The 13316-nt window shown below is 35.2% G+C and overlaps 1 protein-coding gene across 7 annotated transcripts in view; it reads right to left on the bottom strand.

Annotated features, from left to right (window-relative positions):
- Positions 1–13316, bottom strand: part of shot (dystonin-like protein short stop) — a 278055-nt gene that overhangs the window by 48553 nt on the left and 216186 nt on the right. For 6 of the 7 annotated variants that reach the window (XM_089255090.1, XM_089255092.1, XM_089255088.1 and 3 more), the window contains 5 exons: positions 5064–11582; positions 3601–3747; positions 2833–3057; positions 2521–2634; positions 882–965 (listed from right to left, as the gene is read on the bottom strand). In XM_089255090.1, the coding sequence (XP_089111216.1) occupies positions 882–965; positions 2521–2634; positions 2833–3057; positions 3601–3747; positions 5064–11582 (7089 nt within the window). The remainder of the gene's footprint in view (positions 1–881; positions 966–2520; positions 2635–2832; positions 3058–3600; positions 3748–5063; positions 11583–13316) is intronic. The other variant, XM_089255094.1, reaches the window with a different exon arrangement.

The raw sequence follows: 13316 nt of genomic DNA, 5'->3' as shown, positions 1-13316 counted from the left end.
TTTATTCAATTTTTTTACACAATTTCTCCAATTCCCTTGAAAGTACTCTTCATATACTCCATAACAAGAATACACTTGTAAAGTATTTTTTTCCATTGTTAAAAACATTTTTGAAACTCATCTGTTGTGATGCTGGACAGCATCTCCATTGCTTTTGTTAGCATCTCATGCATATTGGCAAAATGCTTTCATTTCAGGTCCCTCTCACATCAGTAGGAACAAAGAAAAGTCGCACAGAGCTACTAATCAGGTGAATAGTCTGGAGAAATCAGGTGAACAGTCAGAGTAGGGTACAGTAATCTTACTATTTCTTACTAACAATTGGTGCACAGTGAAGGATGTGTGAAATGTAGCATTGTCATGATGAAAAAACAAGTTGCCCCTCTCACAAATCAGATTTTTTCTTCACACACTGTTGTGCAATCTTAACAGCTTTAGCTTGTAAAAAACATCCATACACTAGAGTTTCACTCATAGCAGCATCCCTGTAACCTATTTCACACATCCCAACAGTTTCAGCTGCTTTTTTCCCAAGCAGGAAAAAAAACTCCACAGCCTCATACTGTTCACTTAAGTCTGCCATGACCAAAACGAACAGGCTAAACAACTTCTGTGAAAAAATGCCAAACACAACTTTTCCAAGCAACACATTTTGGCACACTGACTCAGGAGGAGTGGCTTTATGCTTACCTAGTAGGAAAACCATGCACTAAAGATGCAGCATTTACCGTAAGGCAGTTCAGATTTCTATTTTAGGTACCCCCTCATATAAAATTATCTCAACACTAAAAACTGTCAGCGTTTATTTAATCATATTTTATGATTATATAAACCAATACATAAGCAAAGAACTATATATAAAAATTAAAAACTTCACATGCCTTAGATTCATCAATGAATTTCTGTCCAGCCATAGTAATGAAACGAAGATCTGCTTGATGAGCTATAGCATCACTGGAGAAAGACTGCAAGAGAAATAACAATTCTCTCATCACATATGATAACTCAGTATGGTAGAGTCATATTTAATGATGGCACATCCTTGAAAACAGATCCGTACCATCTTCATTAAATACTCAGTAAATAAAGTGGTAATTAAAGCCCTATTTACATGTGGACGATTGGGAATATGAATCTGCTTGGCAACTTTCTCTTGCAAGGAAAAAAAGAGGTTGAATGATTTAGGACTTCTTCTTTGGTGGGTTTTTACAGTTTTATGCCCCTTTCCCATAATCCTTTGTAATTTTTTTCCTGTTTTCAAGTGAAAGGAACCAGCTTTTTCATTTCACATTTAAACTGGGATTAACTTTTACATTCTGAGATGGTCTAATGATAATTTTGTTAAATTTTACAACATCGGAACAGAATACAGTGGATCCTGCTTAATGTGATGTCGTAAGGCTGATACACTATACATATCAGGCAAGAAATGTTTTGGCATGGGAAAGAAAGTTGGGAATGCGTAAATTAAGACATCTAAAATAGGAAAATGTCTTGAACGCACAGGAACCTTTTTCATGTGCAATGACAACATAAGAATTATGCTCTAGAGCAGTGGTACTCAACCTGGGGCCAGATGGGCCCCCTTGTGGTCCTGGGATATTCTAGGGGGGCCACGGGAAAAAAAATTAGAAAAAAGATGATCCATGACAGGTGGTGAAGGGAGTCGGAGAGCTATGAAGAGAAAAGCTTTAAAAGTGAAACAGGTTGTAAAATAGTATACTTTCAGAATCCACCATCCATTTTAACCCATGGGTCTATGTGGGCATGACCAGGGGTCTCCATGTCTATAATGGAGGGAGGGGACTGCACAATATGGGATCTGGTACTACTATTTTCATACGTAAGCTGTTATTTCCAGCTAAGTATGGAGGGCCGCCAGAGCAACTCATTAATGTATTGGGTGAGTCGATTTATCGTGCAGGTCCGTTGGATCATCCCATATTTTACACAGACCATTTTTTACCATATAGTTTGACTCCTGGGAGAGATGATAATCCACAATTTGAATCCGTGCCTAGCCAGGATTTGAGAGATTAATCTGATTTATTAAAATTTCATTTATAATAAAAAAAATAGTAAGTATCTCACTCTTGGATGAGGGGGCCATGGAAAGGGCAGGGGAGCCACGAGAAAAAAAATGTGATCCATAGGAAGCCATGAGCTGAAAAAGGTTAAGAAGCACTGCTCTAGAGCAGTGATTCTCAACATGGGCGTTAACGCCCCCTTGGGGGCGATGAAATGTTCCGGGGGGGGGGGGTAGAAGCTATGGGTATAACATAGGACTCTATGGGTTAGATTGCGTTGGGGAAGCTGGGAGAAAAAAAATTCTGAAGAAGGGGGCGATGGGACAAAAAAGGTTGGGAAACTATGCTATAGAGTGAAATTTAATTTTGCTGAGTTATAATTAGCAGTAAATTCTTCTCAATACTTCAACACATTAATAACTATCTCTTCACGTTTGAGCTTATTTTCCCATTCCACTTTTGTCTTATATGAAAACAAAATGAACTAGCTTACTTTGAATGAATCAGCATGCTCTTTCAGGCAATCCAAATCACCAAGAGATCGTTCTTTGTCTGTCTGCTTAACATGTGCTTCCTTCATCCATTCCATGAAAGTAATCAGTTCATTCTGGAAAATAAATATGCAATGAACTCACAGAATATTTTTCAAAATAAAAACTACATTAAAGAAAAGAAGCTAGAATAAGAAATCACAAAAATGTGCTGAGTTGGACACTAAAGCACATACACAGCTTGTGCAATCAACTTTCAAAAAGCACACCTTTAAAAAACAATTATGATAAAAATGAAGAGGCAAAAGACATACCGAAAATTTTCTTAATTCATCAAAGGCAGCATTCAAGCGTCTCACCAACTTATCACTTTCATCACTTGCACGAACAAATCGTTTTTTCAATGAATCAGAGTTTTTCTGCAAATAATGGATTTCTTCTCTTCCAAGGACATCTTTTCCATCCTCAATAAGTTGCTGTACCTGATCCAGGCATGTTGTTACAGCTCGCTGATGATCATCTATATCTTGTTTTATGGACTTTATAAAAAGGACAAAATTACTATAATAATTCAAGATTTGATATTTTGAGTAAAACTACAGGCATTTCATAATTATAAAATTTCCAATTAAAATATTAAAATGTATTTTGGGAAATACCCTGAAAATATAGTCTATTTGCTGTACTTTTGGCCATATTTCTATCTAGCTTTCATAAAGATGAAACTTTTTTGGTTACATATCATGTAATGTCAAATCGTCTCCCTACAAACTGGTGAAATTTATGAATGACTTCTTTCTGATGGAAAATTTTATTTTCAAATGATTAGAATATGACTGTCAAAAATTACTGTGCACCCCCTAATTTGTTTAAGATACATACAGGTGCTACTGTTTTGTTTAGGTGCTACTATCTATCTTCTGAAGTCAAGACTGGCAATGAATGGATATTCTAATATGAGCAATTTGAATGTTGTAAAGTAGTCTTATTTGCTGTGGAAAGATTTTTTTCAAGAAAAATTCACTCAACTGAGAATTATAGGAATATTTCTTTGAGACAAACAAATGAATTAAAAGGCCAACCTTTGCTATTGTGGTCTGGCGATGAAGGTCTTCAGCATCCTCTTGCACTGGACCAAGATCAGCTAGTTGCGACTCAACTTCATGAATCCATGAAAGAAGGTTTGAAGTATTGTCAACGTACAAACGATATTTCTCTTCAATAGCAACCTAAAGTGTATATGTAAGCATAAAAGAGATTAAAAACACAGAGCCATTCCCTTTCTAAATGAAGAAAATATTCACTGCATTGTGTTCCCTAGCAAATTGGTCTGATCGAAACTTCTTTGAAAGAGTTCAAATTCTTGAACATTCACAAGAATCAGTTCATTGAAGTTGAAACAATTACTTCTAGCTAACTAACGAAAATTTTCTGGTCAGAACATTACTTCAAGAATTTTAGTTGTCAACATTATAAACATTTGGAGCATCTATGGTGAGAACCAATTAAATAGACTAGTTTTCAAGTAACAAATTTTCATAATTCAATTCATAGGATTTGTTAATTACAATGATGGTAGTCAGCAAAATCACATTTTCCCATGCAAATGAATTACTACAAACATTCCTTTCAACGAGATGTACAATTAGTTTCTACGAGATTATCATCCTACCATGAACACCCATATGCAGTGAAACTTAGTGAAATTTCAGGATAATGTATATAAATAAGTAATGAAGACGAATATATATCTTTTAAGTAAAAAAATATAAGAAAAAATACGCATAAATCTTAAATGTTCTAATAAGATTTAACTGAAAAAAAGAAGTTTGTTTAAATTAATCAACTGATTTCAGATTTTCCCCTCAAAAATTATGAATAGGAAGTTGTACTTTTATGTGCAAAGTCTTTGAGGAGTAAAGTTCTATTGTTGATATCTCTGTATTTATAAATAGGAAATTGAATTTCAAACAACTTTTAAAAAAATTTACAAATCCATTTTGATTTCTCAATATTCTATTAATTAATTTTAAAATACCAGAGAATGATGCTCGATTCACACTGACTACGTGATTTAAAAAAAATTAAGTATGTCATATATGTATAAATTAGTATTTTTTTAAAAACAAAATTAAATGTCAGACATGAAATCCCAACTGAAAACATTTCATAACACTACAGTTTGTTTTTTTTTTTGCTATATGCAAGCGTGTTTGGGAAAAAACACAAGTGTTATAATGCATATGCAAAATTTGGCATAAATAAGCTGTTATGCAAGCCAAGCGATCATCAAATCAACAATCAAAAATGCATGCATGAATAGAATACACTGGAAATAAAAACATATAGCAAATTACAGTAACTGTTTGAGGTTCTGAAATACAATCATAAAATAACACATTATTTGCATGGATAATGCTCATATAGACACTGGGTAATATGTATTATATATCTCATCATCCATAATGGTTTTTTTTTACATGCACCTTGCAGCCAAGCGAAGCATACAAATTCATGCCCAGTCTCGACAGTTATGAGGCCTTACCCGTTTAGCTGCAGGAATAATGTATCCTTGTTGGTAGGCATCAAGCAAGTTCATGCTCTTACCGCTTTTCAAATCAAGAAGTTGGCTACTCTTAGGGTCAAGAACACCTTTTTCGGTTGCTTTGCCAAATGGCATAAATTCGTCAGTCGCAACATCTCTAAATGATGCCGATGATACATCAATAAGACCCACACTAATTGCATCATCAAGTGTCAAATAAGCACATGTAAAAGGATTATAAAATTTATTTGAGTCTGGCGTGAAGATGTTGATTTCCATTGCTTCGATCAAGGGTATTGGTCTGTTTGGCAATAGCATGATGTTAGAGTCCAGAGCATTTCTGAATGTCAACAGTTGGTTGGTTGCAGTATTTAATACTGTGCCTTTATCTGGATCAATTATCTTGGATTCAAAGCATTTTTCAAGAGGAACTAATTTCTTTTCAGCTGTATCTTTCATAACAGCAGAGCTGGCATCCAAAAATCCTAAATTGATTGCTTCAAGAAGACTCAACCTCTGCTTGCTTTCAGAGTCTATATACATCGCTGTGATAGTGTCAAATGACTTGTCATAGATTATACTTTCGATTGTTTTTGGAACTTCTAAGAACACCTCGATCTTTTGATCATAGAAAACTTTTTTACATGGAATTTTTCTTGAGATATTAAAGGCTATTTTCTTTTTAGGATCTAATAGACCTTCACTGAGAGCTAATTTCACAGATTTGAATGTTTGGGTTTTGCAGTCCTTTAAAACAGCAGCTTCGAGGTCCACACATTTACTATCAATGGCTTCTTCAAGAGTCATTTCAAGAGTTTCAATGCATTCAGGCAACTTTGTAGCAGTATAACGATTTTGTAAAATGCATTGCAAATCTTCATTATCATTAATAGGAATGATTGTACTGGCATTACAGCTACCCTTTCCAATGGCAGCGTTATTAATATCAATGTTTTCATCCAGTGCAGCAACAGTTAGAGTTTTAAGGCTTTTGGAGTCATTGAATAAGGCAGTTTCGCCTTTGATCAAACCGAGAGTAACAGATTGCCTCAAGTCCAACTCTGAGTTACTTGTGGGGTCAATAATTTTTTTGGATTTAGTGTCATATAGACCCATTTGTATGACCTGGCTAAAATCAAATGGCTTTTTGATTTTTTCCAATAAACCAAGCTGCAGCGCTTTCTTTAAATCCACGTGAACATACTTTTCACTGTTCACTCCAGAAATTTCAGGATTATCAACTAGCACTTTTCCATTTTCTGTTATTATGCCTTGTTGGACAGCATCCCTCAATGTTAAATAATTTGATGTTGTTACATCCCTCACTAGCACAGAAAACGAATGAATGAGGGAGTTTTGAAGAGCTAATGGTAATGGAATGTACTGTCCAGTTTTTGGATTGAAAAACATGCCAGAGTCAACATCGTAATAGTCGTTTTCAATAGCTTCGATCAAAGACATGCGTAGGTCTGCTGTTTGAATCAGACCTTTCTTTAATGCTACATCCAGATTTATTAGCGAGCCACTGTTTGTATCTCGCACCTTTCCTGATTTTGCAATGATTATCCTCTCATCAAGTGCTTCATTCAGATTTACAGTTCTACGATTTTTGGTGTCTTTTATCAGACTTACTGAACTTTCAACAAGGCCTCTTTGTACTGCTTGTTCAATATCCATTTTGACGTCTGTTACTGGGTCAATAAAAGTTCCACCAGATGGATTGAAAAAGTTACTATTTATTGCTGCTTCAAGAGACATAGGCTTTCTCTTGGGAATGAAGAAGCCCTTCCGGAATGCAGTTTCTAAGTTTATCTCTTTTTTTGTGAATGGGTGAATATATACGTTCTTCTGGAGGTCTATAATTTTGCCACTCAATGCTTCATGTATTGACAGTAGCCTATGTTGTCCATCAAATACCATGACAGATTCTGGATCGATAGCTTTGTGAAGAAGGCAAGCATTTAAAGGAACAAAGAAATCTGTATCTGGCAATCTAAGAGCAATTTTCTCCAAATCAAAAAGACCATTTTTAATCACTGCTTCTAGTGTCGAACATTTCGGTAGTTTCTTCAGGCTACATGGTTTAGAGCATTTGATTAAGCCTAATTCTGATCCTTTGAAACAAGAAATTCTATCACCATCTGCAGGATCAATTAGTTCTCCAGTTTTACTGTCAATAAGATTTTCGTCAAGAGCCTGTTTAATCGAGAAGAAAGAGTGATCTTCATTGTTTTTGATGAAAATTGAATTTTGATCTAAAATACCCAAAGAAAACAAATCACTAAAATCAATGTTTTCTTTTGTGATGGGTTTCACAAAACACTGACGATCAGGATTGTATATCTCAGACTCACAAGCTGATTTGAAGTTGAGAGGAGAGCCTGATTGGAATTCTTCTCGCAAATCTGATATTGTGATGAGATCTAAAGTAGGATGAACTTTCACAAGTACGTTAGCTGACACCAATTTTTTCCCTTCATCCGAATCCAAGGAATGCCTATTTTTGTGAAGGTCTCTTATAAATAAATTCTGATTGTTAAATAATGGATTTTTCAAGATATCCTGAAGTAAGAAATGCTTTCCGATGACAGAACTAAGAGCTTTATCACTGTAGTCGTTATCCTGGATGTCTTCGTCTTTCGGCGCTGATGTAATTTGCAACAACCCAGATTCAACTGCTTCACTTATAGTCAATAAATTTCCAGAAGCTGGATGTTGTATAGTTCCTAAAACCGGATCTATCAGTTTATTATCTAAGGCAGTCCAGATGTCTATACTGTGTTCAATGGGTTCGACTGGTACAATCATTATCAGCCCTTGCCTGATTGCCTGTCCAAGAGGAGAGCGATATTTTTTAATAGGGTGGACATACTCGATGCTTTCTAGGTCCAAAAATCCATGGCTCAAAGCAACTGGGAAAGTCAAAGCAAGTGGCGGAAACACGTTTGAAATTGTAGAAATATTTTTGAATATTTCTAGATCAACAGCTTCCAATATACCAACTTTACTGTCCAGCAACTGTACTTCCGAAGTTTCACAGTCAATCACACCAATGTCTAATGCTTTTTCTAAGGTGAGATTTTTTCCAGTTGTGGGTTCAGTCATTTCAGATTGTGGATCTATGATGTCGCACACAATGGCCTCTTTTAGAGTAAGATGGTCACCATGTTCAGGATGTACTATCTTCTGTTGTTCTGGCTCCACAAGACCTTGTGTTACTGCTTCAGGAATGCTCAAGGATCTGCCAATAGGAAGCATTAATTCACCACTTTCCGGATCTAACAGACCACCATCAAGAGCTTGATTTATAGTTAGATGGTTAGAACTTTTAGGGTCAGCAATTGATCCCTGATCACCATTAATAATTCGCAGTGAAACTGCATCTTTCAATGAAACTGGCTCACCATCTGGTCCTTTCATGTTTTCAACATCATCAAGAACTTCAGCAGTCTTTTTATCAACCAGGCCTTTCTTCACTGCTATGCTGGGTCTCATTTTCTTGCGGCGGACTTTCTGGAGAACCACAGCTTTGGCTGGTGATTGGACTGTCTTAGCTTTGCCTATTTTCACTTCAAACCTTGGTACAACATACTGAGTTTTGCCTTGCTTAGCTTGCTTTAATTCTTCTTCATTTCCATGATCTGTTTTATCTTCGAAATCAATAGACTCTGTGTTTTTCTCACAATGAGGATCAGACTGGATTTTTGGGACAATGTCTTTCTCACATAAATTAATATCATTGATTTCAACACTTGGTGCAATGAATGTGTCAACATGAGCTTGATTGACCACCAGAGCATCAGAAGATGATGGGTTTTCCAAGGATTGTAAAGCACTCACAGGTTTCTCAGAATCAATTTCAAGAATACCTTGTAAACCAGGAGCTAGAGAATCAAATTCTGATGGCGCAAAAGGTACCAATAATCCTTGCAATTTGGCTTCTTCAAGTGAAAGCCTTTTATTTCTTATTTTATCACAATATTCTCCAGTGTTGGGATCAATAATACCATGCTTTTCTGCTTCTCCATATGTGACATATCCGCCAGATGCTTCTTTCACGAGAAAGAAGACTGATTCAAATGAAGCTTTATCGACATCATCACTTATTTCACTCTTGATATTGACCATGGTACCTTGTTCCTGTTTTGAAACTTTAGGATAGCTTATAATTTTACTGAATAGTATGCTTTGATGTTCAGATAAATCAACTGTATTTCTATCGAAAGTTTCTTCATCCTGTGAAACGTCCCTTTCTACATCACCATTCGATTTCTGCGTAGGATTGGTATTAGAGGACTTTTCACTAAACTCAATGTCCATACATGTTTCCATAACTCGTGATTCAGTAGTATCTTCAATACTTCGTGATTCTTCAATACATTTCTGAGGAGCAGCATTCAGACCTATCAAACCTTTGACTATGGCCTCTTCTAATGGTATTACATTACCCGAAACTGGATCTTTGAATGTGCCAGCAGATTCATCAATCAAACCATTTTTAAAAGCTTCTTTGAAACTTATTCTACTTTCAGAGTTCACTCCTGTTTTCATAACAGTTACATAACGTGTTGTTTCTTTTGTCACAGTAGTGAGAGTAACAGTGATATTCATCAATGATTTGAGATCTACTGCACCCTCTTCTGTTATGATACCATTGTCTACAGCATCCAGTAGATTCACAGGATGTTTTGTGATTGGGTCTCTTAGTGCACCTGTAATGGGATCTATAATGCCATCCACAACACACTCCAGCAAAGTCTTCTGATTGTGGTGTTCATCCTGGATTCCCATTTGTTTGGAGAACATATGGAAAATCTGAGGCTGTATCAGATTTCGTTTTGCAGCTTCGGAAAAAGGAAGCAGTTCACCAGAGCTGGAGTCTTTGAATTTTCTTGATTGAATGTTTATCATACCTTTATCCCAAGCTGATAGAAAGTTTATGAATTCTCCTGTAGCTGTATCTTTGAATCCTTCTATTTCAAAGACTGATTTGTGGCCAACAGATGCCAAATACCCTCTAGTAGCAGCTTGAGAGATTGTGAAACTTTCACCAGAGCTGGTGTTGATTATAACTCCTTGAGGATCTAACACCCCTTTAAGAAGAGCTTCTGGTATTGTAAGCATCTCATTGGTTGTTGGAGACAAAATACATCTGTCATGAACATTGAATATTCCCTTATTTATAGCTTCTAACAAAGTAAGTTCATTTCCATTTAGAGGATTCTCAATGCGTCCTTTTTCACTGAAAATTCCCTGGAGATATGCATCTCTCAGAGTAAATGGGATCACAATTAGCTGTTTTTCATAAGCTTCCTTGAATGTGAGACAAGAATCCTTGCTTTTATCTTGATAACAGCCCTTTTTGGAATCTATAAGTCCAATTTTTAAAGCATCTGAAATGCTCATGTAATTTCCTGAACTGACATCTGCTATCCCAGTGTATTTTGATGCCAATATCTCTCGTTCCAATGCTTCAGGAATGCTACAGAAAACCCCAGTATCATGGTCATAAATCTGACCAGTTGATTTACTAACCAAACCTCTACAAACTGCTTCTGCAAGAGATACGCCACACTCAGAGAATTTCAATTCCCCTACATCAAGAAGTCCTAATGTATATGCTTCAGAGATTTTCAATGATTTACCTAAAGTTTCACAATTGTAAAACCCACTCTTGCAATCAATTGCTCCGATTTTTATAGCTTCAAGGACAGAGTGGGTAGGAATGAAGACTATTTTTTTCTGTATGAGATAATTTAATGTTTCTTTCCTTACAATATTCAAAGCTAAAGCCTCTTTGACAGAAATTTCAACATTTCTGTTTGGATCACATAATTTGGAACTGGACAAATTATAGAAGCCTTTATTAATTGCTTCAAGTAAAGACAATTCTTTGGTTGTATGTGGGTCATAAATTCCCACTGGTTGTTGGAGAATGCTGGTGAAATTAGAATCTATTAGATTTTGCATTGCTGCTTCATCTAAACTTAGAAACTGCTGTGTTAAAGGATGCAAATATCCCGCTGGAGATAAACTGAAAATTTTTCGGTTCACTGCATCATGCAAGTTCAAATTTTCCCCACTAACTGGATCTTTTATCATTTGCACATCTGTGATTAATTTGATTGGAACAGTATCTTTTCTGTCAATATGCCTAGCTGTTCGAATTTTTGTAGAGGTTATGCTGGAGACAGACAGGCTTTTATTATCAGCAATTTCAGTCAGCATCGAGTCATGTGAATCATCTATGTCAATGTTTAACACAGAGGTGAACGAGGGCTTATGAAGTGCCTCATCTCCACGAGAATGAAAAGGTTGAGACATTTTATGACTTTTACAGAAAGACTCATAGCCAGACATGCTATTAACAGTGCTGGAGTTTTGACAGAGATGCACAGATTGTGGGTCCACGGAAGAAACATAGCCACTACAGTGGGAAGCAGAAGCAATATCAAAGATAAGTTCTGTGCGAAAAGTCTTCAGGATGATGGGTGGTGCTTGAATGATGGTAACAGAAAACTACAGAGGGGAGGAAAATAAGGTAAAAAAGAAAAGATTTCAGACTGAGGCAAAAAAAGAACAAAAAAAATTACAGAAAACATGCATTTAAAAAAAAAACGAAACAACCACAAAAAAGAGAAGAGAAATAAGACACTTTCAAATTATAAACACAAAAAATACAGTGAGAAAGAGGGAGATTTACAGCCACTTTGACACAAAAAAGACTTTCATGTGTGCTGGGAAAGTTAAAAAGCATAGCTTTCTCTCAAATAATATACCAAAATCCAACTTTCACAACAAGCTCTTTATTCATTGAGCTTTGGCCATGAATTCAAAAAGTGTGCTATTTTCTAAATAATTCTTTAATACATAGGGTCAGATGGTTTCTTTGTCGATCGCGAATGTGTTTTGCCTTTAAAATAAAAACATGCAATACGGTCAGATTATTAACATTCCATAACAATTTCGCTTTAGGATTCATTGATTCACCCGTGAATGAGAAACAATATTATGAGAAATATTAAAATACATGAACTTTTGAGACGATTAGAAATCTACAATCGACAGTGAAACCTCTGAATACGATGCCATCTATGACGACAATCCTTTATACAAAGATATAACTCTTTGGCACAAGAGATTTTTCATAGCAATAATGTGCATTAAATTAAACTTCACCTATGACGATAAATTACTTATAGCAACTTTTTTCTGGTCCATTAAAAATCATTATATACAGATGTTACTTCATCTATTATAAATCAATTCTACGTTTCAAATGTGATTATCATATACATTTATTTTACCAGTTTAAATTTGAAAGGAAAAAAATTGATATCTTTGATAAAGTAAATTATCATCTTGAAGTTTTGAACAGCATGGTACACTCATTGATAGTAGTTATATTGGCTTTAGATGGTATGAATACAATTCACTGGTATTGTAATTTTTGACCCTTGTTTTTTTTTATTTCTACAAAAGATTGAACCACTCATAATATCCATTTAGGTTTATAATCAATGAGAGGAGTTTCATAACTAAAGGCTGTTTGGCTGTAAAAGAACAACAAAAATTTGCAGTCTGACATAAACAGCAAAATAAACCGATTCTTAGATCATGTAGTTGCAATACTCTCAAAATTTTTCACTTTGTGAAATGGAAAGTTATGACTTTTTTTTTTTTTCTTTTTTTTTGTGAAGAAATAAACTCCCTACAAATAGTTCATCCAGTAATCATATTTCATGCAGAACAAAAATTTGTGTGATCTCAAATGATCACGGATGAAACATTCCTCACACCGCAAGTCTACACTGAAACCTTTTAAAAGCTTTGCCATGTGATTCGAAAACATTGACAAACTGATGGGGATTTTGATACAGAAAGTTAGAAATAGGCTTGTCCTGAGAAATGCTTGGAAAAGAATGATAATAGTTGAAAAATGATTAAGATGTGTGTGTGATTGGAACTCATTTTTCTCTTTTCTTTTTTTATAGGCCCTTAATTTTGAAACCTCCTGAGGTACTTCTGAATTACTAGGCATTCATGTATCAAAGTCTACTTCATCCACAACTTCCCACACTTGACTAACTTTTCTCGGAAGTTCATATTATGATATAGATATTTGTTTCCCAATTTAATAAAAAATAGACCAGTATTAGCTGTTTAATATTGATGAATTTCTAAAAACACTTATAGAGAAGCTTCGACGTGATATTATTCTTATATTTTTAGTTCTTTTTAGAATGTGGGAAG

Source organism: Pholcus phalangioides, unplaced genomic scaffold, assembly GCF_987345545.1.
Source record: "Pholcus phalangioides strain wild (caught in Gottingen) unplaced genomic scaffold, Ppha-v1.0 ptg000042l_1, whole genome shotgun sequence".
NCBI lineage: Eukaryota > Metazoa > Arthropoda > Arachnida > Araneae > Pholcidae > Pholcus > Pholcus phalangioides.
This window is presented reverse-complemented; position numbering and strand designations above follow the sequence as displayed.